The 24,352-nt window shown below is 24.9% G+C and overlaps 1 protein-coding gene across 1 annotated transcript in view; it reads left to right on the forward strand.

Moving 5' to 3' along the window:
• Positions 1–6,612: 6,612 nt before the first annotated feature.
• The window catches only part of LOC117178310 (flavin-containing monooxygenase FMO GS-OX-like 2), a 24,380-nt gene continuing 6,640 nt past the window's right edge, over positions 6,613–24,352 (forward strand). The window contains exons 1-5 of the mRNA XM_033369686.1: positions 6,613–6,708; positions 7,002–7,219; positions 15,959–16,100; positions 19,298–19,609; positions 23,495–23,645. Of these exons, the coding sequence (XP_033225577.1) occupies positions 7,011–7,219; positions 15,959–16,100; positions 19,298–19,609; positions 23,495–23,645 (814 nt within the window). The 5' untranslated portion in view covers positions 6,613–6,708; positions 7,002–7,010. The remainder of the gene's footprint in view (positions 6,709–7,001; positions 7,220–15,958; positions 16,101–19,297; positions 19,610–23,494; positions 23,646–24,352) is intronic.

The raw sequence follows: 24,352 nt of genomic DNA on the forward strand, positions 1-24,352 counted from the left end.
TAAAAGGGCTTATTTCAGCCTTTAATTTTTGTTATTAGCGAAGTTTGTAGCACGTCATGGTTCAGCTGTACAATTTTTCAAAAATGGATAAAAGCGCCCTTTTTAAGGGTTGCAACCCCTATTTTCTTAAAAACGTGACGTGATGGGAAGTTTGTGAACACAGATTTGTATTTAGCACGAAAAATCCATTCGGAAACACTATAGGTGCAATCTTATTCGCATCAAAACAATTAAAATTTGCAGGGCCGTGTTTTTGATCAAAAAGCTGGTTTACTTCCTACCAAAAAAGATTAATTTGAATAAAATACATAAAATTTCAACCATAACTCAAATTTTAAATAAATCCATTTTTGGTTCAAAAATGCATTGCAATTTTGTTTCTAGAATTTCCATGCATATAGCCCCGAAATTTGTTCGAATACCTACACTAAAAAAAAAAAATCCTTTTTTCACAATCATATAGAATACGAATAAAATATTACAGTGAAACACTTCAATAGCCCTCCCTTCTATAGCCATTCCGAGAATTGAAGTCGCGCCGTTGGTGAGTATAACTGGAACTGCGCGGGGGCCGCGGGGTTTGCGGTTGTCACTCAGGCGAAAAGTCAAGTATGAACAAACAAAAGCGGAGCGGGTTACAATGAGTTTGTTCACACTCATGGTCAACCCCAAAATCGGCACTATAAAAGAGTTTCACTGTACTTATAAATATCAACTCCATAATTCTATCTTATAGGATCCCAAATGAAAAATATAAGTGAAAAAATGGGTTTTGCGAGTTTTTAGTGCTATTAGTGAAATTTTTGGGTTTTTAAACAATTAAGATTGTTTCTCATATACATAATACTACTTTATACTGATAATTAGAAGTTTACATACATTTTTTTACACAATTTATTATTTTTTAGCAATTTTCTCTAAGAATAGAGTTAGAAAGTCGTGTTTTTTGTAATTTCCCACTTTCTATTCAATTTTCAATTAGTGTCAGGTAAAAGTTAAGTAACGCTTACAAACATAAAGTTTCAAACAATTTATTATTATTGTTAATAAATTTCCCTTAGAGTAATGCTAGAAAATTAAAGTTTTTCCACAAATTTTTCTGTATCTTCCCAATTTTCAAATAGAGTGAGGTGAATAATTAACTATAGTTAACAAAATTAGTTATTCAAACTATTTCTTATTAATGTTAACAATTTTCAATTTGAATAATGCTAGAAATTTGCGGCTTTTTCTTAAATTTTTAACTGTTTGTCTAATGTTCACTAAAAGTGAGTTAATAGTTCATTTATTTGAGCTAAAATAATTATTTAAACAAATTATTATTGTTTATAACTATCTTCGTTTATATTAATGCTAGATAGTTGCGGTTTAATCTGAAATTTTTAAATGTTCAATTATTTTTTACTTATCAAAGTAATAAATAATATAAGTTAACAAACATGGTTGTTTAAACCATTTATTATTGTCCATAACTATCTTCTCTTAGATAATTGCTGGAAATCTGCAGAGTTTTCTTTAATTGAAAACCTTTTGTCCACTTTTTACTAAGAGTGTTATAATAATGAATGAAATCTGAGATATATAATTTTTTAAGCATAATTTTTTAAACTAATTTTTATAGTTTATAACTATCTTTACCTATATTAGTGCTAGATAGTTGCGTATTTGTGAAGTTGCCCACTTTTCTCAACACAGAATAAAGTGATGATAAAATTTTTTTTAGGAAATTTTCTAAAGGGATTTTTATTCAAACAACTTCGCGTTTTTCAAAACACATGTGTTGCCATGGAAAAACAAAAGAAAGTTTAACCGATATTTCGTTAAAGTTTATCCTGTAAAGTTAATTTTTGTTGCAGCGAATCTTTCGTCGGCAATCGATGTAAAGATTATCTTCTGTTTTTTCAGTGAACTTTTCACTTAAAGTGAGGTCATAGTTAATGAAATTTATTAAACATAATTATTTTAAAAAATTATTATTGTCTTTAACTATATTTCCTTAAAGGGATGCTAGAAAGTTGCCGATTTTTCTTAAATTTGCAGCTTATATCTTTGAGTTTTTAGTAATGAACATGATAAATATAAGGAAAATTTAAATTTAATATGATCCATATAGAAAATTGAAAAAATATGTCAATTATATGTTTTATTTAAAAAAAATGTATTATTATCTATCTTTTTTATTTATTATTCTTTCCTGACTGAAAAAGCAAATCAATTAAATAAATTATGAACAAAAAGTGTGATAATTGATATTTCCACAAAAAGATATTTTAATTTACAATAAAAAACCGTTAAATTAAATTTAAAAATACGAATTTTCAACAACGAATTTTTTTTATTTGAATTTACAATCCAAAAATATGCATTTTATACTGAAATAATTGAATTTTCTGCTAAAAAATACGATTTTTCGACAAATTAACTGAATTTTCTTCTTAAAAAGATCAATTTTTTAGTAAAAATGAAATAGCTATATTTTTAGTAAAAAAAAACACATACAAAAAATATTTTCAAATAGAATAGATATAGATATAGATAAATTTTTAACAAAAAATAAAATATTGTAATTTTCAATGAAAACACTAATTTCCAACCAAAAGAAATGAAGTTTCAACCAAAAAATAATAATTTTTGACAAAATATATGAATTTTCAATTAAATATTTTAATTTTAATAGAATTTTTAACTTGATAGATTCAATTTTCAACCAAAGCCATGGAATAGTTAAAGTTTAGGTTAAAAAGTTTTTTACAAGAAAATTTTAACAAAATTGTTAACTTTAGATTACAATTTTTTTAGCTAAAATGATAAATCATCAGTCCGAGAACTTCATTTTTTAAATTCCCTGATTGTTCCTTGACTAATTTTTCATTTTCCTTTATCAATAATACACAAATATGTACCAGCATTTTAATCCTATAATTTTTCTAAAATAGAATCTTTTACAAATGGAATAAAACAGTATTTCAGATACAAATTTAAAATCTTCGAATTTCTTAATCTATTTTAAACAGGAAATGTGTTATCTACTGTAAAAGATGACTTTTTAACAAAATACTTGAATGTTCAACAAAATAATTACATTTTTAGCGTAATAGTTAAATTTTCAACATAAAAATATAAATTCCCCCAAAAAAGTGACATAATTCATATTTCAATTAAAAAAGATTAAAAAAAAATTTTTTAGCCAAAATCACGAATTTTCAACGAATAAAGATTATTCACTCAAGAAAGAAATAAAAGTTGGTCTAAATTGTAGAAGCTTCAAGCCAAAAGGCGATTTTTTTCTTCAAAAATTGAATTTTCAATCAAAAAATTCAGTTTTCACGAAACTGACGAATTTATACCCAACAAAAATGAAATTTTAAAGCAAGAAAATTCTTTTTTTGCCAATAAAGGAGAATTTTTAACTAAAAATAATCAATTTAAACAAATATAAAATTTACTATTTCAGTTCAGAGATTAATATTAAACCAAAGAAAGGCTTTTCCACTAAACAGAATTTTTAAGAAAAAAAAATAACAATGTAGTTTAACATTCATCCAAGTAGTTGAATTTTTATCTAAGAAATATTATTTTTTATCAAATAGATAAAATTTCAAACAAAGAGATGAATTTTAAACTAGAAATATAAATGATTAACAAAAAAAATTATTTCTTAATAAAGTGACTTGAGCAAATCTTTCAAACAAAATTGTTGAATATTCAAGCAAAGAATAAGAATTTTTTACCAAAACGCTGCATTTTCATAAAAAAAAACGAAATTTCTGCTAAAGCAGATTAATATTTAAATCAAAAAGATAAATTTGAAACAATGGTTGAATTTTCTTTAAAAAAAAAAATTTATTGACTTTTCTCTGTTAAATTATGAATTTTTTAACAAAAAATAAGTTCCTACGAAAATTTAAATTTTGAATCCAAAAAGAAACATTATTTCAACCAAAAAGAATGAATTTTTAACAAAATAGTAAAAATCTCTACTAAATAGTTACATTTTTAACTAAGAAAAATGAAAATTTTTAAGCTGAATTTTGATCCAGAAAAGTTTTTAGTTCATTTTTCAACACCAAATTAAAATTTTCAACCAAACATCACAATTTTCAACCAAAAAGTATGTCCTTTTAACAAAATAGTTCAATTTTCAACTATTCTTTTAAAACATTTAAAAAATTAAAACATTTTCCACAAAACAGCAGAATCTTCAACCTAAAAGGATGAATTTTTAAGCAATTAGTTGAATTCTCTACCAAATAATTGCATTTTGTCCAAGAAAAATGAAAATGCTACTAAAACAGATGAATTTTTAAACCAAAAAGACAAACTTAAAAAAGAATAGTTGAATTTTTATCCAAAAAGATTTCAATTCACTTTTCAACACGAAAATGCGAATTTGAAACAAAAAGTAAATTTTCTAGGAAATAGCTGAATTTCCAACAAAAAAAAACAGTTGCATTCTTATCCAAGATAGATAAAATATTTTAATAAAAAATATTAACTTTTAAATCAAAAATACAGATATTTAGAAAAAAATTGTTTTCGTCTAAAAAAGATTTCAGTCGGCTTATCAGCAACGAAATATAAAATTGAATTTTCAAAAGGTAATGGTCTACGAAAAAAGTTTTCGAACACTTTGATTCGAGTTGAAATTAGATTCTGAGATTTGAAAACAAGAAAATAAGTATTATGAGTCTCTTTTTAATTTCATATAAATATAATTTTTATAAGATTCATAAGAAAATTGAAAAAATAATTTTTTGAATATGTATCAAAAGTGTCCAAAGAGATTCTAGAAGAATTCAGATAATTTTTTTTATTTATAGGATTTTACAAAATATTAGGGAAAATTTGAGTCATTTAAAAAGATGCTCAGGACTTTTAGAAGTTTGGAAGAAATCAAGAAATATGTGATAAATTTTCGGAAATGAAATCTTTATGAATGTACATTTCTAAAACTCTTCTAAAGTTTACAATTATTTTAGAATCTCTTCAATTCTACTAAATATTTCTTGAATTTACTGGATTAAAAAAATTTTTTTAATTTTTTAATCTTACGGAATTGAAATTTTTTAATCTTCTAAACACTTTTTAAAAATTGAAGGAAATTGTTTGACATGTTTTAAAAACATTTTTAATTTTCTCTTGTGTTCATTTTTGGAAATAAACAATCATTTAACATTTTCACACGAATATTAGGAAAATTCTTTTTTCTAATCTTGTCAGACTTTCTGAAAACCTTCTGATTTTTTTAAATTCTGCAAAATTAAAAAATTTGTTTTTAAAATCTTTCACATTCTTTTTAACAATTAAAAAATTTTTTTAAAATGTTTTGAAATGTGTTTAAATAATGAAATTTTTGAATCATTTCATAATTTCTGAATATCTCTTAAACTTAATGAAATTTGAAAGTACATATATTTTTTAAACCAAAATTAACTTTTAAAAAACAAAGTATGCAACAAATTGCACAAGAAGCTTTAAAAAGAATTGTGTTCCTTAATTTTTCATAAATTATGTAATGTGGCAAAATTTCAAAATTTTACTTCAAAATCTTCTACTCACTTTTTAAAATGTTAGGATAAAATGAAAAATGTTCTGTGATCTTTTTCCAATTTTCTCTTAGAATTCATTACAAAACTATCATTCAAAATTTTAATTTTCGCATGAACGTTTTTTCATTCTCATGACACCCTGCTAAATTCAGTTTAACCAAACAAATTTTACATCCTGAAAAATTAAAAAAATGGCCTCAAAGCCTTGCATATTCTTTTTGCACCCATTTTGAAGTCTTCAAAACTTAAAATTATTCTTTTAAAATAAGACCTGAACCACTTAAAATTTTCCCAAAAATCTTTCAAACAAGTTAATTCTCCTAAATCGTTCATAGTTATTAAAAAGCTTCTAGCTTTTTTTTTAATTTTTCAAGATAAGTTTTTGTCTATAATTTAATTTTTCTTATCTCTTTAAAATGTAAGAAATTTTACGAATTATAGTGTGGTATCGTAATGTTAAGAAAAGAATTATCTCCCATTATAAAATAATCATTTAAATTTTAATCTTCTCTTCTATCAATAATGTTTAGAAACATTTAGCAATAAATATTATGATGAACCACAATTATTTATTTAGAAATGTTGATATACAAAATTGATGGTGTAGAAAATTCATATATTACAAATATTACGTAATCGGGCCAAAATACCCCTCCCCCCGAGACACACATAAAATACCGTAACGAAAACACGACCCCCTCCCCCTTTTTTAAATGTTACGTAATATGTGAACACTCCCTAACAAGTTACTACCCAACGCTCAAGCTGAGCATTAATCTGGACCATCTAGGGATGAGTCCACGCTTTCCTCTATTTCATCAGAAGACACCACTGGAGCCCATCTTCTTTCCTTCTTTTTCTTAAAACGGTTCCTCTGGAATCTGATGAAAGAGAGCAATTTTTTTGGAACTAGTTGGCCGTACATGTCGAGTGGAAGAGCGAGGGGAAAAAGGGAAAGAGTCTCGTCCGGGGGAAGTTGAGTTCGGGATGGAGGCCTTTATGCAACCCAGGTCGCATATCTCTACTCTCTTGACTTTCAGTTTCAGTCTTTCCCTACTCACTGACCAAGTCAGTTCCAGTCAGTTCTCTTCGGGATTATTTTAATACTAATTGTCACTTATACTTATCAGATTATTATTTTTATTTACAAGTGAGATAGGTCAGTTTTCAGTTTTTTTATTAAGAAAAAAAGTTTTAATTTATCACTATCTTTCTAACGTGATATAAACGTTTTTATCTTGGGTGTTTGAAAAGTAAACATTGTTTTTTACGTGGAATAAGGGGACCATAGTTTATTTAGAAATTCTTCAACAATTTACATCATAAACAATTTGAACCATATCTTTTCTTTCCCGCCTTTTCAAATAGATCCAAATACAGAGATGTTTTATTAGAAGTTTAATAAATTTTTTTCTGTGAGTGAAAAATGAAGCAATTCTGGTGTTTTCTCAGAAATTCGAAATGCCAAGCAGCAAAACGAGAATCGCAATTATTGGTGGAGGAGTCGCCGGTTTAGTGGTTGCAAAACATGTAATTTCCAGGCCTGAAACTTACAGTTTGACTCTTTTTGAACAAACGGACCAAGTCGGGGGCACTTGGGTCTACACTGATGAAACCGAATTTGACAAAAATGGACTTCCGGTTCACAGTAGCATGTACAAAAACCTCAGGTGAGTACTCAATTTAAATTTAAAATTTAATTTAATTTTAAAATTATCTCTGTTCTTTAATATTTATAGTTTCTTGTAGAAAAAACTTTCTAATTAGGGGCGACTGAAAAATCCTGAAAAATAAACTTCCCGGCACTGTAAGGTTCATGAATTTGAAAATTCCTGTATAATAAGTTTCCGAAATTATAAAATTGCCAAAATGTAAAAAATACCTAATATTATTTATTTATTGAAAATATAATAATCAAATCTTTTTATCAACGAATTTTGTTTATTTAAAGTTTAAAAAAAGTATTGTTTGAATTTAAAATAACAATAATTGTATAAAAATTATATTAAAAAAAAGTAAATTGAAATACATGTGTGTCTCGAACAAAAAAATTTGTTGCTAAATTTTCTCCGAGACAAATAACATTTTCAAAACAAACTTTTCAGGATTAAATTAATTACTGATGAAATCTAGCAATTTCTTATTAATTTTTTTTTAATTAAAAATTGTTTTTTGTATTTTTTAATATTATGCACACTTTCAAACATAATTCTTTATCCAGGAATATAATTTTTGCAATCGTGATTTTAAATTCAACAACAATGATTAAAAACTTTGAACATTTAAAAAACTGTCTTTGAAAAAGTTTCATTATTACATTTTTAATAAATAAATAATACATAATAAACATCCATTTTTCAACTTGTTGAAATTCGAGAATTTTCCGATTCGGGATTTCTATATTTCGAAAATCTTATAATTTCCGGAATTTTCTAATTTGTCAATTTTTTCAGTGCCAGGAACTTTTTTAAGGATTTTTTAGTTGCCCCACTTATTACTTTACATGCCACCCATTTAATATCAAATACAATGATTGATTTTTTAATTAATAATAATTGAATAATACAAAATAAATTATAATAGTATAATATAAAAAATAATATTTTAGTGGATTCAATGCGGGGCAGATTCATCATTTTCAACATTTTTCGTATGATGAAAAAAAAGATTTTTTACCTTCAAACTTTTCCTAAATTTTGTTAAAAATGAGTTTATTTAGTTGAAGATTCATCATTTTAGTTAAAAATTCATCTCATTTGTTTTGGTAAAAACTGAACTGTTTTTTGAAGTTTCATTGACTTGGTTGTAAATTAATTTTTTCACTGCACATTTAACTATTCTATGTTTAGTTAAAAATCTATCTTCTTCAGATAAAAATTCAACTATTTGGTTAAAAAATCCTTTCTTTTGTGAAAATTTGATCTTTTTTATATAAATTTAACCTTGTTCTTTTTGTTGAAAATTTATTTTTTCAACTTTTATAATATTATTTTTTTGGTCAAAAATATTGGTCTTTTCTAGTTTCATTTAAAATTCTTGTAAGATTGAAAATTTTCAAATTTATTCTCGATTTTTTTCTGGGTAGAAAAAGTCAATTTTTCAACAGTTTTATTGAGTCTGGATTTTGATTGATAATTGATTTGCAACATTTTTCCTATGATGAAAAAAAGAAGCGGTCATTTTTAATTTGTTTCTAAATTGAAATAAAGAATTTTTGTTCTTAATTGATTTCTGAAATGGAATAGGATCATGTTGTATTTTTTATATTTTTATTGATTTCGAAAAGAGGAACTTTCAGTTTATAATTTTTTTTTTAATTGGAAGATGGAATTTGAAATGTTTCATTTATATAATTGTCATATTTAAAATTGTGCAGTTTTTAATACTTACATAATTTGAAAATAGTTTTATTTCCAAGGTTTCTTTACAATTATTTTGTTTTTAAAGCTTGATTTGAACATTTTATTTTTTAAATGTTTTAATTTTTAATTGTTTAATTTTGAACGTTTTAAATTTAAATGTATTTTCAGTAAATATTCCTCAATTTTAAATGGCAAATATTTAAATTCTTTGAGGCTAAATTATATTGTTTTCCAAGCCAAAATATGAATTCAATTTTCTTGGTTGAAAATTAATATGTTTTTATTGAGGATTAAACTATTCTAAAATTCGTCTCCTTTGGTTGAATTTAAATGTTTTTGGTTTAAAATTAATATATTTTTTGATTAAAAATTCAACTACGTAATTTAAAAGTGGAAAAACGTTGTTAATTTATCATTTTAATCTACAAATCTTTTTTAATTCAACATTCAACTATTTTGTTAAAATTTCTTTGGCTTTTGTTAAAAATTAATTTTTTTTTTTGAAAATTTAACTATTCCATGTTTTGATGAAAATTTCTCTTTTCAGTTGAAAATTAAACTATTTGGTTAAAAACCATGTGTTTTGTACAAAATTGATCTTTTTGATAAACATGCAATTTTCCTAAATTAACTAATCTCAAGAATGTACCAATTTCGAGGTTTTGAAAATTCTGGTTCCAAAGTTAAGTTAATTTGAAATTTCTATATTTTTCTAGTTTCAATAATTAATTTTAAATTTTGGCAATTTTCTATTTTAGTCGTTGTATTTACGATATTTTCTAACATTTCGGATTTTATGTTTTCGACAAAATTATGTCACCACATGAAATTACTAAAGAAAATGTATATACAAATTTAATCTTTTTTATTTTTTATTGAAAAATACTTTTTAAAAATTTTGACTACTTTTTTATTGATTAAAAAATTCTATTTTGTAGTTAATTTTTTTTGTATTTTTCGAAAATTTGTCTTTTTTGTTAGAAAATTCATCTTTTGGGGTGAACTTTCAACTATTTAATTAAAAATTCATTTCTTTGGTTGGAAATTTGGTTGTTTCGACTGAAAGTGTAACTTTCTCATTTAATCCTGGAATATTGTACTACAAGTTACCGTAAGAAAAATGGAATGTAATTTTTTCCCTAGATACAACTTTTTTAAATCATTTTTTTTTATTGCTTCATAATTCTCCTAAATATAAACAATTTATTGTTTCAAAAGCAAAAAATACATGTCTCATATTTTGCCCTGAAAAATAATATAATTTAGCCCTAAACCTGGGTTAGACTGTCAGATTGCATATGCCACCGGTATTTTGTAATTCAATTATTTATTATAATTTTTACTTTTTCAATTTTACACTGTTTTTTATTTGTTTATTCAGAAAGAACGAATGTTTATTGATTCATTCACTGAACTTTGTTGTTTTATCACTTTTATCTGAAGACTAATTAAATTTATAATTTCCTTAATCTTCAGACATAGTCGATCCTTCGAAACTGTAAATCATACAACCATTGTAAGGTCATTAAGAGATCAGAATAGATTATAAGAGGTTCATTAAGGGTTATTAAGCGAATATTAGTATAACTGAGTTTTTATTTTGTCAATAAAAAATACGGAAATTTCCGTAAAATATGAAAACATATGTAAACAATTGTGCAATTTCAAAGCTTTTAATGATGAGTTAAATGATTAACATTTTTTTTAATGTTTTAAATTGAGATTTAAGAAGACAAAACACGATTACTGCAGGTTAAGGAATTCAAGAATGCCAGGGAAAGTCAGGAAATTTAAATCTGGTCAAGGTATGTCAGAGAATGTCCAGCAAGTTACAGAATGTTAGGGAATTTTCGATAAACTGCATTTGAAGTCAATTATATATTTTTGTTAAAAATTCGACACTTTTGTTACAAAAGAAATTTTTTCTGTTAAAAAGTAACCTTATTGTAAAAAAATATTTTCTGTTAAAAATATTTTTATTTAAACTGAATAGTTGACTATTCTAAGTTTGGTTGAAAATTCAATTATTTGGTTGAAACATCCTGTATTTTGCCGAAAAATTATCTTTTTTGATACAAATTTAATCTTCTTCGTTGAAAATTAATCTGTTTTGGTTGAGGATTGAACTATTTTATTAGAAATTCGTATTTTATACTGAATTCACTTGCTCTTCGTTTAAAATCAAAATCTTTTTTTGATCAAATATCAGCTTTGTTTAAAATTCTTTTTTATGTAAGATTAATTATTTTAGTTTAAAAAAAACTTCTTATTTTTAAAAATTGAACTACTTTGTTGAAAATTCTTTTTTCTTGTTGAAAATACATTTTTTAAATCGAAAATTTAACGTCCTTTTTCATGATCGGTTGAAAACTTATCTTCTTAGTGAATAATTAAACTTTTTGTTTGAATATTAATTTCTCTGGTTGAAAATTCCTTTAAGAGTTCAAATATTTCGTTGAAATTTCATGTATTTTGATCAAAATAATCATATTTGGTAGAAAATTAATCTTCATTTATATCTTTTTCGCTGAAAATTCATTTGTCTGGTTAAAATAGAGTTTATAAAATTAAAATGTAGTTTTTTGAACGGAAAACTTAAATATTAATTTCTTTGTCAATTATTGATCTTTTTTGATATAAATTTAATCTTCTTGGTCGACAATTCATCGGGTTGGCAGAAAATTAATCTTCTGGGTTACAAATTTAACAAATTGTTTGAAATTTGTTTTCGTTTTTGTTAAAGATTTATCATTTTAATGAAAAATCGTTTCTTTAACTGAAAATTTTATGATTTCATTCTTTTTGGAAAATTTATTATTTTTAATGGAAATTTAATAATAGAAATGAATAAAATTAATAGAAAATTTGACTATTTTTTCGAAAATTTATTTTATTTGGTTGGAAGTTTATACTTTTTTTTAGTTGAAAATTATTTTTTTTAACTTGTATTTTTTCGGTTAAAAATTTAATTTATTGTGGTAGATGGTTCATCATTTTAGTGAACCCCTTTATTTGTTCAAAAATTAATTTTTTTTCTGGTTGAAAATCCATGTCTTTGGTGGAAGAGCCTTAAAAAATTAAAAAATTTCGCTTAAATATCATGTATTTTGTTAATAAATATTCTTTTTAGATAAAAAAATAATTTTCTTGGTTGGAAATTTAACTTTTTTGTCGAAAATTCATTATTTTTTGTTTGATATCCGTTTTAGTTGAAAATTCATATAATTTTTAGATTTGTATTTTGTAGAAGAAAATTCATCTTTAATTCTCTTAGTTAAAAATCTAACTATTGCATTGGAAATTTATTTTACTTAGTTGAAAATTAACTTCTTACTAAAAATTTAACTACTTTATTTTTCTAACTAAAAATGTAACTAATCTATATTTGGTGAAAATGTATCTTTTTTTAGTTAAAAATTCTTATATCTTGTTGAAATTATGTCTTTTTTGGCAAAAAATTAAACTTTGAGTTAAAAATTCAACTACCTTGATAAATTGTAATCATTTTGGTTGAAGATTCGTTTAAAATTCATCTGTTTAATTGAAAATTTATTTTTCTAAATGAAAATTTGACTATTCTATTTATGTTTGAAAATTTATCTTTTTTAGTTGAAAATTAGTTTATTGTCTTGAAAACTAATCTTATTTAAATAAAAAATTTAATAATTTTGGTCGAAAATTCATATTTTTAGTTAAAAATTCGACTTTTTTGTTAAAAATTCATATTGTCGGGTTGAAAACTCAACCGGTTTGCAGCAAATTAGTCTTTTTGGCTTGAAAAATCAACATTTTGGATGACATTCTTTTTCTTTATTGATAGAAAAATTTATCTCGTTTTATTCATTAGTTCGTCTGTTTTTGATTGAAAATTAAAATATTTTTTAATGGAAATGTCAACTATTAAATTTCTTCTTGGGATTTTTTAAATCCAAGAATCATCACTTTGGTTGCCAATTTATAATTATTTTTTCTAATTAAAAATTTAATTCTTCTATTCAATTTGTGGATGATCTCTTATAAAATTACGTATGACTTTTTTCAATAAAAATATAGAAAATAAATTTAGAAACTCACATTTTTTGGATTAACATTTTGCCTTAAGATTATTGAGCTCTCAGATGTAAGATTGTTTAAATATCTAAAAAAAAATTCGGAATGGTCAGGAGAATGTCAGGGAATTTTGGAAATTTTGATTTTGTAGCTACTGTAAAAAATAATGAAACGAAAATTTTGATAAAATGTACTGATTGTAACTGACATTGGAAGTTAAGGAGATAGAAATATATTAATTGTGTCGAAGTGTCTGAGAAATTAATCTTCATAACACATTACCGCATGTTGAAATTTCAAAACGAATTCATTATCAATAAAATGGTTCATTGCTGTCATAATACATATACATACTAGCAACTATTTTACAATTTTAAAGCATTTACTAATGGAGCTGAAAAAATTTGTAATAGATTAATTTCACGAAAAATCCATTCCGATGATAGATTTTTATTTCAATTAAGATAAACATTAATGTTAATAGATGGAGGAACATAATTAATTATGAAATTTTTATTATTTTTTGTTTTAATCTACTTCAAGAGTCCAGATGGTTAAAGTTTGTTAAAGGTCAATTTCAGAGGCCTGAAAAGATGTTTATGTCTTCTACTGAACTTATCTCTCTTGATTATTAAATCATTTTCAACTTTCTCATTATTCCTTACTATGTGTAGTATCGTCATTTTTTGACAATAAATTTATCGAAATTTCGAATTATTACATTTGTCAGAAAAATCTAAAAATCTTTAAGCTAATTTGAATTTATTATAGATTATTAATATGTTTGGAGAAAGTTCAATAATTTTTTCATGGAAACAAATGAAATAACCAAAGTCAATATAATAATCGACATTTGAATGCTAATAAACATTAAATTTTTGAAATATATTTTCAAATATGCCAATATACAATATTCAAAGTTTCAAAAATGCAACTCTTTGACCAGCTTGAAAAATTTCAAAATGAGTAGGTTTTAATTTTTTAAGTTTTACAAATTTATAGTGAGTACTTTTAAATTGAAAAATTTTTGAATTTGAAAGACTTAAAGTTTTAATATTTTGGTGTTGTGATCTAGGTGTCAGTAACGATCAGTATTTTTTTGTCAATTTTGTCCTCTCTAATTGTTTTGCAAGGTTGCTACAAAATCCCAATTTTTAACATTTTTTTGATTTTCCCTGACTTTTCCTTCGCCGATTTAAATAGTTGAGTTCTCAACTTAAGAAGATCAATTTTTAACAAAAAATAGACAAATTAAATTTTAAGTTAAAACAATTTTCAGCTAAAAACGAAATAGTTAATTTTTCAGTTAAAAAAAATAATTTTCAACAAAAGAAAGATACATTTTTGACAAAATTCATTAAGTTTCAACTTTAAAAAGATAAATGTTCAACGATCAATAAAATAGTTGCAATTTTAGTCAGAAAAAAACATTTTAAAAAATACTAATTTTCCATCAAAGAAGTGGATTTCTAACCAAAAATAGAGTGAATAAATTTTCAGCAAAAGAACTAATTTTCAACCAAATAACCTAAATTTACAACAAAATACTTTATTTTTGCACCGAACAGATTAATTTTCAAACTAAAAAAATTTTAATTTCTAACAAAAAAGATCAATTTCCCGAAAAAAATGAAATAGTTATATTTTCAGTTAAATAAATTAAATTTTAATTAAAATGATGAATATTTAACGAAAAAAATGAATTTTTAATTAAATAGTTGAATTTTTAACTCAACAGATTAGTTTCTACTTAAATAAAAAATAAAAAATTTTCAACCATAAATAGAATAGTTAAATTTTCAGTTTAAAAAATCATTTTTCATCAAAGAAAAAAAAAACATATTTTAATCGATGACTTTTCAATTAAGAAGATTAAATTTTTATCAATAAAGATCAGCTTTATACAAAAATGAAACCATTCAATTCCCGGTTAAAGAAATGATTTTTAACTAAAATAATCTTCAACGAAGAAATACACTGCTAACCAAATAGTTCAATTTAAAAAAAAAATGGATTTCCTTTCAAGAAAGATAAATTAATTTTCAACAACGAAAGATACAAATTTTTAATAACAACAAAATAATAAATACTCAACAAAAAATACGAATTTCCAACCAAAGAATTTAATTTTTAACCAAAAATATGATAGTTAAATTTTCTGTATAAAAATGAATTTACAACCAAATGAATTTCTAAATAAGAGGATTAATTTTTCCTAAAAAAGTCAAATTTTAAACAATTTTCAATAATTTGGAATTTGAATGCCTGAAAATTAGATTAATGATCAAGGGCTCTACGTAATCGGAAAATTGGGGAAGCCAAGAAATGACTGGGAATTTTCTTCACCAGAAAATGACCAAGATTTTTCTCTAGAATGTATTAACATGCAAATTAAAAGTGGTTTCATATTTTTTATTGCTCTAATTCTAAGTTAGAACCAAAATTTGGTGAAAAATCATACTCATTCAGAATAGGGAATTTTACAAAAAAAAAATACAATTTTGATTTTGAAACACGATTAAAAAAAATATATTTATAATATTTAGTTAAGCCGGATAATAAATAAAAGAAATATTTAAAAAATCACCTAAGGAATTATAATTATGCTGACTTTCAATAGGAATTTTTGAAAAGAATTATAATTCTAAACTGCGAAATAGAAATTTTGAGTTTGGAACTGGGAATTTACTTTGGAGAAATATAATTTTTACTTTGGAACTAAAAATTTGAATAGAGAGTTATAATTTCAATTGGAACAGAGAATATTGGAAAAAAATTATTTCTGATTTGGAAGGAGAGAATTTTGAAAAAGTTCCCGTCCCAAGTTAGAATTGGTCAGAATTAATAAAAATTTCGCTCTTATAAAAGTCAAATTTCAACATTTTGGATTTCTAAACTAAATTTATAAACTAAAATATGTAACTAAAATTTATATTATGTGTAAAAAAAGAATTCGCTTTTTGAAACAAAAATGTAATTTATTCTTTTTTATTTCAGGACAAATTTGCCCAAGGAGATCATGCAAATCCCAGATTTTCCTTTTGAGGATCCCGAAGGTCCTTCCTTCGTACACCACAGTGTTATACGGCAGTATCTTTTAGATTATACCAAGCATTTCAATTTACATCCGCACATGAAGGTAAAACGTTCTTCATTTTTAAATGTAGTAATTGAAAAGTTTACATTTATTCTATAATTTTTAATTTTAATTTTTAAATATTAATTTTAAGTTTGGAAAATTTCAAAATATGGAAAAAAAGAAGCTAGAAGATTTTAAGAAATTTTTTTTTAATTCTGCAGGTTTAAAACATTTTCAGGGAAACTGAATTATTTTTAAAAGCTATTTGAAAGTTTTAAAAATTTAGAGAAGGTTAAAAAATAATTTAAATCTTGAGAAGATTTTTAATAATTTTAAACAAGCAGCAAATTTTTGAAGATTTTGAGAAAAAAGAAGCTTTTTAAAAATTTTGAAAGGTTAGAAAATTTTCTTCAGATTTGTGGGAAAATTTCAAATGATTTACTTATTGTGAAAAATTAATTCTAACAGACAATTGACAAAGCTTTTAAGACATTTAATATGATTTTCTAAAATTTCGAAAAATAATATAAAATATTTTAAACAAAACTGTTACAATTTTGCAAGATTAAAATTTTTTAGACAAAATTGAGTAAGCTTAAGTAATATTTCAAAGGTTAAAAAAATATTTAAACATGAAGGTTGCGAAGATTCATGGGATAATTTCAAACGACGTTTCATTTGGAAAATTTAATTTTTAAAGAAAATTCAAAAAGATTCCAAAAAATGTTTAATGAGATATTTAGAAGTTTTCAAAAGATTTTAAAATAATTTGAAAACTGTTAAGATTTCGACAGATTTAAAAAAGTGTACATTTTTGAATATTTTAGATAAAAAATTTAGAAGCTTTAATTTTTTTGTGTTTTAAGGGAATTAAACATTTTTCTTTAGATTCCTAGAAAAACTAAAAAAAATTTTTTTTTTATGAATTCAGAAAAAATATTTTTAAAAATTTCAGAACATTTCAAAATATTTTCAAAATTATCAGAAAAGAATCTAAAAGATTTTAGGGCAACTTTTGTATTTTGTCGAATTAAGAAAAAAATATACGTAAAATTCAATTTTTTGAAAACGATATTATATTTCCTTAGGACTCCTTTTTTAGGATTTCAATTCTTTTAATTTTGACCAATTAAAAAAATCGAGTTAGCTTAAAAGATATTTGAGGGATTTCAGTAGGTTTAAAAAGATTAAAAAATGATCTAAAATTTGAAAAGATAATGATTTTTTTTATTCCTAAGAAAATTTGATATGATTTTTTATTTTGAAAAATTAATTATAAGAGAATATTTCAAAGTTTTAGAAGTTTCAAAAAGTTTCAAAATTAATTAAAAATTTGAAACATTGTCAATAAATTCTGAGCAAAATGTAGATTTTGTAAGAGTTTTTTTTTAAATATTTTTTAATATTAGATATGAAACATTTAAAAAAGGGTGGCGGTCTGTCAAGGAAAACCTGTAATTCAGGGAAAAGTCAGGGAATTTTATTTGTTAGGGAGACAGGAAAAAATCAGTGATTAAAAAAAAAATCTTGGTTAAATCATAGTCATAGTTATTGAATCTGCCTGGTATAATAATTTTAAAATAGTTTTATTGGTTGAAAATTAAACTATTCATTTTAATTCGTCTTTTTGTTTGAAAATTGAACTACTTTGTTGAAGGCTTAACCAATTTGTTGAAAAAATCATTTTGTTGTAAAGGTTCTTCATGTTGGTGGAAAATATATTTCTTTTGTTGAACTTGAACTATTTTGTTGAAAATTCATCGTTTTAAATAAAAAATTTAACAACATAGGTAAAAGTTAAACTAATTTTTTGAAAACTAATTTTCTTTTTAAAACTTCATTTCTTCAATTGAAAATTGAACTGAAATCTTTTTTAAATGAAAATTCAACTATTTTTTGGAAAATTCGCCTTTTGTAGTTGAATTCAGATGTTTTTAATTTAAAATTAAAGTATTTTTTTGTTGAAACGTCTACTTTTACATTATTTGTTGAGAATTAATATTTTTGTTGTTGTTGAAAATTCGTTTTTTTGTTATTGGCAATTAATTTGTTTAGCTGAAAATTTAGCCATTCCAGTTAAAGATTCACCATTTTAGTTAATCATTCATTTAATTGGTTGACATTTTAACTACATTGTTAAAAACTTATTATTTTTTAAAATTTATATCTTTAACTGAAAATGAAACTTTTGCAACTTTTTGGTTGAAAATAAACTTTTTTGTTGAAAATTCGTCTTTTTGATTAGAAAATTAAACTTCTGGGTCAAACTACGTTTTTGTTTCTTTAAAAAAATTATATTTAACTTTAAATTTAATTTTTCCATTTTTCGCTTGAAAAAAAATGTAATTCTGGCGCTGAGTATGATTTCGTTTGATGCAAAGTCCTGTTAAAAAAAATCCAACGACCAAATTTGGACCACAGCGAATAAACAAAAAAAGCTCCTACTGTAATATGTAATTTTATTTTTTATTCCAATGTTATATTATTTCCTCTTTTTTATTATTATTCTAAAATTATTATTTTTTTTTACATTTTTTGCAGATTACAATAGCAGCTTTTTTTTGTTTGTTCGCTGTAGTCCAAATTTGGTCGTTGGATTCTTATTTTTTTAACCGGAGTTTGAATGAATTTGATTTTTGGACGTTAAATAGAATTTTTAATTTGGATTTTAATCTAATTTCAATTTCTTAAATTATGATTTCGTTTGAAATAGGAGATCCCATACAAAACATTCTTATTCTATATATTTGGACGCGCTGATTTTGATAACGATATTGATTTTTTTTCTCGAAAAAAGCGAAAAAATTCTGTAAATTCCAAAATTGCGAAAACGATATATAGCGCCGAAAGTATAGTTCGTACTAATAATCACCATCACAAATTATTTATCCATCAACGCATGGTTTGTACGAATCGTACTAAAAGCATTAAATTGTTTGTTAATAACAATTTTGACGACTTTCGGAGCTACATCGTTTTCGCACTTTTTGAATTTTCGGTATTTTTCAATTTTTTCTAAAATTCATAACATGGTTTATGACAAAATGCAAGCTTTTTCGGAAGAATCAATATCGTTATCGAAATCAGCACGTCGAAATCTGTAGAATACGATTGTTTTTTTTAAGGGGACCTATTATTTTAAACGAAATCATAGCCAGCGCCAGGACTAACGTAAGATGGTAGCCAATAATTCTGATTAGTATTTATAATTAAATTATATCTTTCAAGAAAGATTCTCGACAAGTGTGACATTTCAGCTCAGTACATTGGTCAATCGTGTTGAACCAGAAATCCTGTCAAGTGGTCAAACGATATGGTTGGTCACATTTACCGATCTGAAGACAAAAACTGTAAATACCAAGACTTTCGACGCAGTAATTTTATGCAATGGTCACTACACCGTGGGACACATTCCACGTATTCGCGGAATTGACACTTTCCGAGGTGGACTTATTCATAGTCACCAGTACAGGATGCCTGAAAAATATGCTGGAAAGAAAGTTTGCATCCTGGGAGCTTCCTGGTCTGGAATCGATATTACTCTTGAAGTCTCGAAATATGCAGAAAAGGTATACTAAAAACAAAGGTACACATTTCAAAAAAATTTTCTAATTGAATCAGGGAGAACTAAGCGACCCAAATCCATTTTTAGAAGACTTATTGAGTCGTTCTTTAGAAAAACGACCTGCTTAACTTGACAATTTGTTTGGCAAGTTTGCAAAAGAAACTGTTAACAATGTGTTTTTACAAACTAAAGAATACATATTTTAGATTATAGAAACATTTAAAACCCCACAATATGTTCTTTTGGTTTGTAAAAAAGACACTTTAAAAAAGCTTTTTATTGAATCAGCGAAAACTAAAGCAACCCAATTTAATTTTTAGAAGACCAGTTCAACCGTTCTCTACAGAAAAACACCCTATTGAGATTGGCTATTTGCTGAGCAAGTTTGACAAAGACACTTTTAACAATGTGTTTGTGCAAACTAAGCAAGACATGTTTTAAATTGTACCCACATTTTAAACCCCTTCACATGTCCCTTTTGGTTTGTAAAAGGACATTTTGAAAAAGTTTCTAAATTAATCAGCCAAAACTAAAGCAGCCCAAATCCAATTTTAGAAGACCAATTGAACCGTTCGCTAGAAAACCCACTTACTAAGATTGGGAATTTGTTTGGAAAGTTAGCGAAAGATACTTTCAACAATGTATTTGCACAAACTAAACAATACATATTTTTGATTTTGCAAACATCTTAAGCCTCATAATATATCTCTTTTGTTTTGTAAAATGATACTTTTAAAAAGCTTCTTATTCAATCAGCGAAAACTAAAGCAGCGCAAATCTATTTTCAGAAGACCAATTGAACCGTTCGCTGGCAATTTGTTTAGAAAATTTGCCTGAGAAACATTTAATCAATGTGTTTGTACAAACTAAACTATACATATTTTAGATTGTGCAAACATTTTAAGCCTCAAAATATTTCTCTTTTGGTTTGTAAAAAGATACTTTGAAGAAGCTTCTTATTGAATCAGCGAAAACTAAAGCAAACCAAATCAATTTTAAGAAGATCATTTGAGCCGTTCTCTAGAACAACCACCTAGGATACCAAACTCCACTTAGGTTTTGGAATGAAATTTCAAAAGTAAAAGTTTAAAAAATGTTTTAGTACAATCTAAACAAGGCATGTTTTAGATTATGCAGACATTTTAAACCTCTTCACATGTCCCTTTTGGCGTGTAAAAGGACATTTTGGAAAAGTTTCTAAATGAATCAGCCAAAACTAAAGCAGCCCAAATCCAATTTTAGAAGACCAATTGTACCGTTCGCTAAAAAACCCACATACTAAGATTGAGAATTTGTTTGGAAAGTTAGCGAAAGATACTTTTAATAATGTGTTTGACAAACTAAAGAATACATATTTTAGATAGTGCAAACATTTAAAATCCCATCACATGTCCCTGTTGGTTTGTGAAAAGACACTTTGAAAAAGTTTCTAAATAAATCAGCCAAAACTAAAGCAGTCCAAATTCATTTTTCGAAGACCAATTGAACGGTTTGCTGATAATTTGTTTGGCAAATTTGCCTAAGAAACTTTTAACAATGTGCTTGTACAAACTAAACAATACATATTTTATATTGTGCAAACATTTTAAGCCTCATAATATGTCTCTTTTGGGTTGTAAAAAGATACTTTGAAACAGCTTCTTATTGAATCAGCCATAACTAAAGCAGCCCAAATCCATTTTTAGAAGACAAATTAAACCGTTCGCTAGAAAACCCACCTACCAAGATTGACAAATTTTTTGGCAAGTTAGCAAAAGAAACTTTTAATAATGTGTTTTTACAAACTAAAGAATACATATTTTAGATTATAGAAACATTTAAAACCCCATAATATGTTCTTTTGGTTTGTAAAAAAGACACTTTAAAAAAGCTTTTATTTGAATCAGCGAAAACTAAAGCAACCCAAATCAATTTTAAGAAGATCATTTGGGCCGTTCTCTAGAACAACCTCCTAAGATATCAAACTCCACTTATGTTTTAGAACGAAATTGCCAAAGAAAGTTTTTAAAATGTGCTTGTATAAACTAAGAAATACATGTTTTAGATTGTAAAAAGTTTTTAAATCCCATCACATCTCTCTCTTAGTTTGAAAAATTAGATTTTTTTTAAGTTCCTAATTAGTGAAAACTAAAGCAACCCAAATACATTTTTAGAAGATCAATTGAACTGTTCGCTAGAAAATCCGCCTACTAAGATTTGCAATTTGTTTGGCAAGTTTTCCAAAGAATCTTTTAAGAATTTCTTTGTAAAAACTAAACAACACGTGTTTCAGATTACATAAACATTTTAACCTTCATAACATGTACCTTTTGTTTTGCAAAAAAAAAAACATTTTGAAAAGTTTCTTCGGCAATTTTGAGAAAACCACCTGAATAAACTAAGGTGGTTTTTCTGTATCGCTGTAAAAAATTCCCAGTTTTTTCCATTTTTTCTCGATCATTCGAACAAAAATAATTTTTGGTAAGCTCATTTCAATGATTTGCAAATGTAAATGTTCAAAGTATATATTACTGCGAAACAAAGAGATATTGATGCGTAACATCTATTATCCTTTTGAGATAAACTTTTTTAATCTGAAAATATAGCTACTCCATTTTTGATTGAAAATGCTTCCTTCATAAGTTAAAAATTCAATTATTTGGTATAAAATATACGTATTCTTGCTGAAAATTCATCCGTTTGGGTGAACAAATAATATTGCTTGTGGAAACTAGTTGAAAATTAATTTTTCTTTGTCAAAAATTAGTTTTTTAAACTGAAAATTCAACGATTCCATTTTTGGTTGAAAATGATTATTTTTAATTCGGTTTAAAAATTGATTGTTTTCTCACATATTCAATTTTTTATCATGAAAACTGAAATATTTTTTTGAAAATCAGTATATTTAGGTAGAAAATTAATCTTGTTTGTTGAAAATTCATCTATTCATTTTAGGATTCAACTGTCTTCTAAAAAGGTTGTCTTTTTGTTTTGAAAATGAAACTATTTTTTTGAAAATGTAACTGCTACAAACTCCCAAGTTCCCAAACATAAATAGAAAATTGTATGGACAAACCTGCCTTTTTGGGCTAAACTTTTTCTAAAGCCGAAAGAATTTTTTCTGAAAATATAATTTTCTAATTTTTCTGATAAACTGTTCAAGATAACATACAAGAGCAAGAGGCTTATTTGAGAACCTTTCTAGATGAGCAAACTTTTATTCCATTTTTTTATCTTCCGTTATTTCTGAAAAAATGAAACAATTTAAATTTATAAACAAAAATTCCCCTTGCTAGAAAAATGGTTAATAGATTTCAAAAGATGACAGTAAAACCCACCAGAATCCGAAAAAAAAGAATAATAGAATATTTGAATTAGATCAAAAACTATAAAATTCTACAGACAAAAATTCTGCTTTTTTAAAATAGGTCTCAAAATTTAAATAGCTGTAACTTTGTAGACTTTTTTTCTCAAATCGGAAATTTTTTCAGTAAGCATTGATTGACCGAACAAAAATCTTTTCAGATTTGGAAAACGATTTTTTTTTTAATGAAAAATATTGTAAATGTTGAAAAAACCCTTCGGTGTGTCAATATACAATTTTTATGCACCCCAAAAATTATACACTGACAAGAAATGAAAAAACTCGATTTTAGACGTTAATAATAAAATTATTGATAAATTAATTAAATGAAATTATTAACCGTTGAAATGGAATGCCTTTTATAGGCTGTTTTTATGCTATATATCAGATATTTGAACTTAAGCTTTTTCCCTAAATACATTAAAAAGGGGAAAACATGATTTTAAATTTGTTTAAAAAATTAATATCATTGTAGAATTTGAAATCTTAATTCGTAGGAAACAGTTGAATGAAAATATTAAATTTTGCAGTTTTTTGCATTTTTAGGTTTACCTGAGTCACAATCAGCCCAAACCACTAGAGGCCAGAATGTCGAAAAATATAGAACAGAGGTCTGGCGTTGAGTCCATTTGTGGTAGCACTTTCATCTTCCGTGATGGATCATCAGCAGAGGTCGATGACTTCATTTTTGCCACTGGTAATTATACGAAAAAGTTTATTATTTATTATACAATTTTTAACAACAACAATTTCTATAGAATCTGCACATTATTTGTTTAATTTATCATTTATTTGAATTATATATTCACAGACTCGAGACTACTGAAAAATCCCGGAAAATAAAATTTCCGAAACTGTAAAATATCAGAATTTGAAAATTCCCGAATAATGAAATAACCAAATAATGAAATTTCCGAATAATATGGTTCCCGAATAAGAAAATTTAAAAACAAGAAAATTTTCGAATAATGAAACTTCCGGATTGTAAAATTCCCGAGCGATAAACATTGAAAATTCCCGATAGTTTATAATATCACCGAATTTAAAATTTCCCGAAAGAAAATTTCCGAATTATAAAATATCTGAACTAGAAATATTTCTGAATTATAAAATTCGCGAATATGAAAAATTAAATTTTTGTTATAAATCAAAAAGTGTTAATTGTAATAATTTATTTAATTTTTTATATAAAAACCTTTTTTAATATTGTTCATGTTCGGGAATTTTCTAGTTTGGATATTTTATATTTCGACAATTTTTTGTTGGGGAATTTTATTATTCAAGAATTTTAAAATCCGATAATATTACGAGGGTAGTTCAATAAGTCCTTAGAATGAAGTATGAAAACAATTTTTTTTGGGTAAATTTTTTTTTATTTTTCAACATAATCTCCTTGGAGCTCTA

This window comes from Belonocnema kinseyi, chromosome 8 (genome assembly GCF_010883055.1).
Source record: "Belonocnema kinseyi isolate 2016_QV_RU_SX_M_011 chromosome 8, B_treatae_v1, whole genome shotgun sequence".
Classification (NCBI taxonomy): Eukaryota; Metazoa; Arthropoda; class Insecta; order Hymenoptera; family Cynipidae; genus Belonocnema; species Belonocnema kinseyi.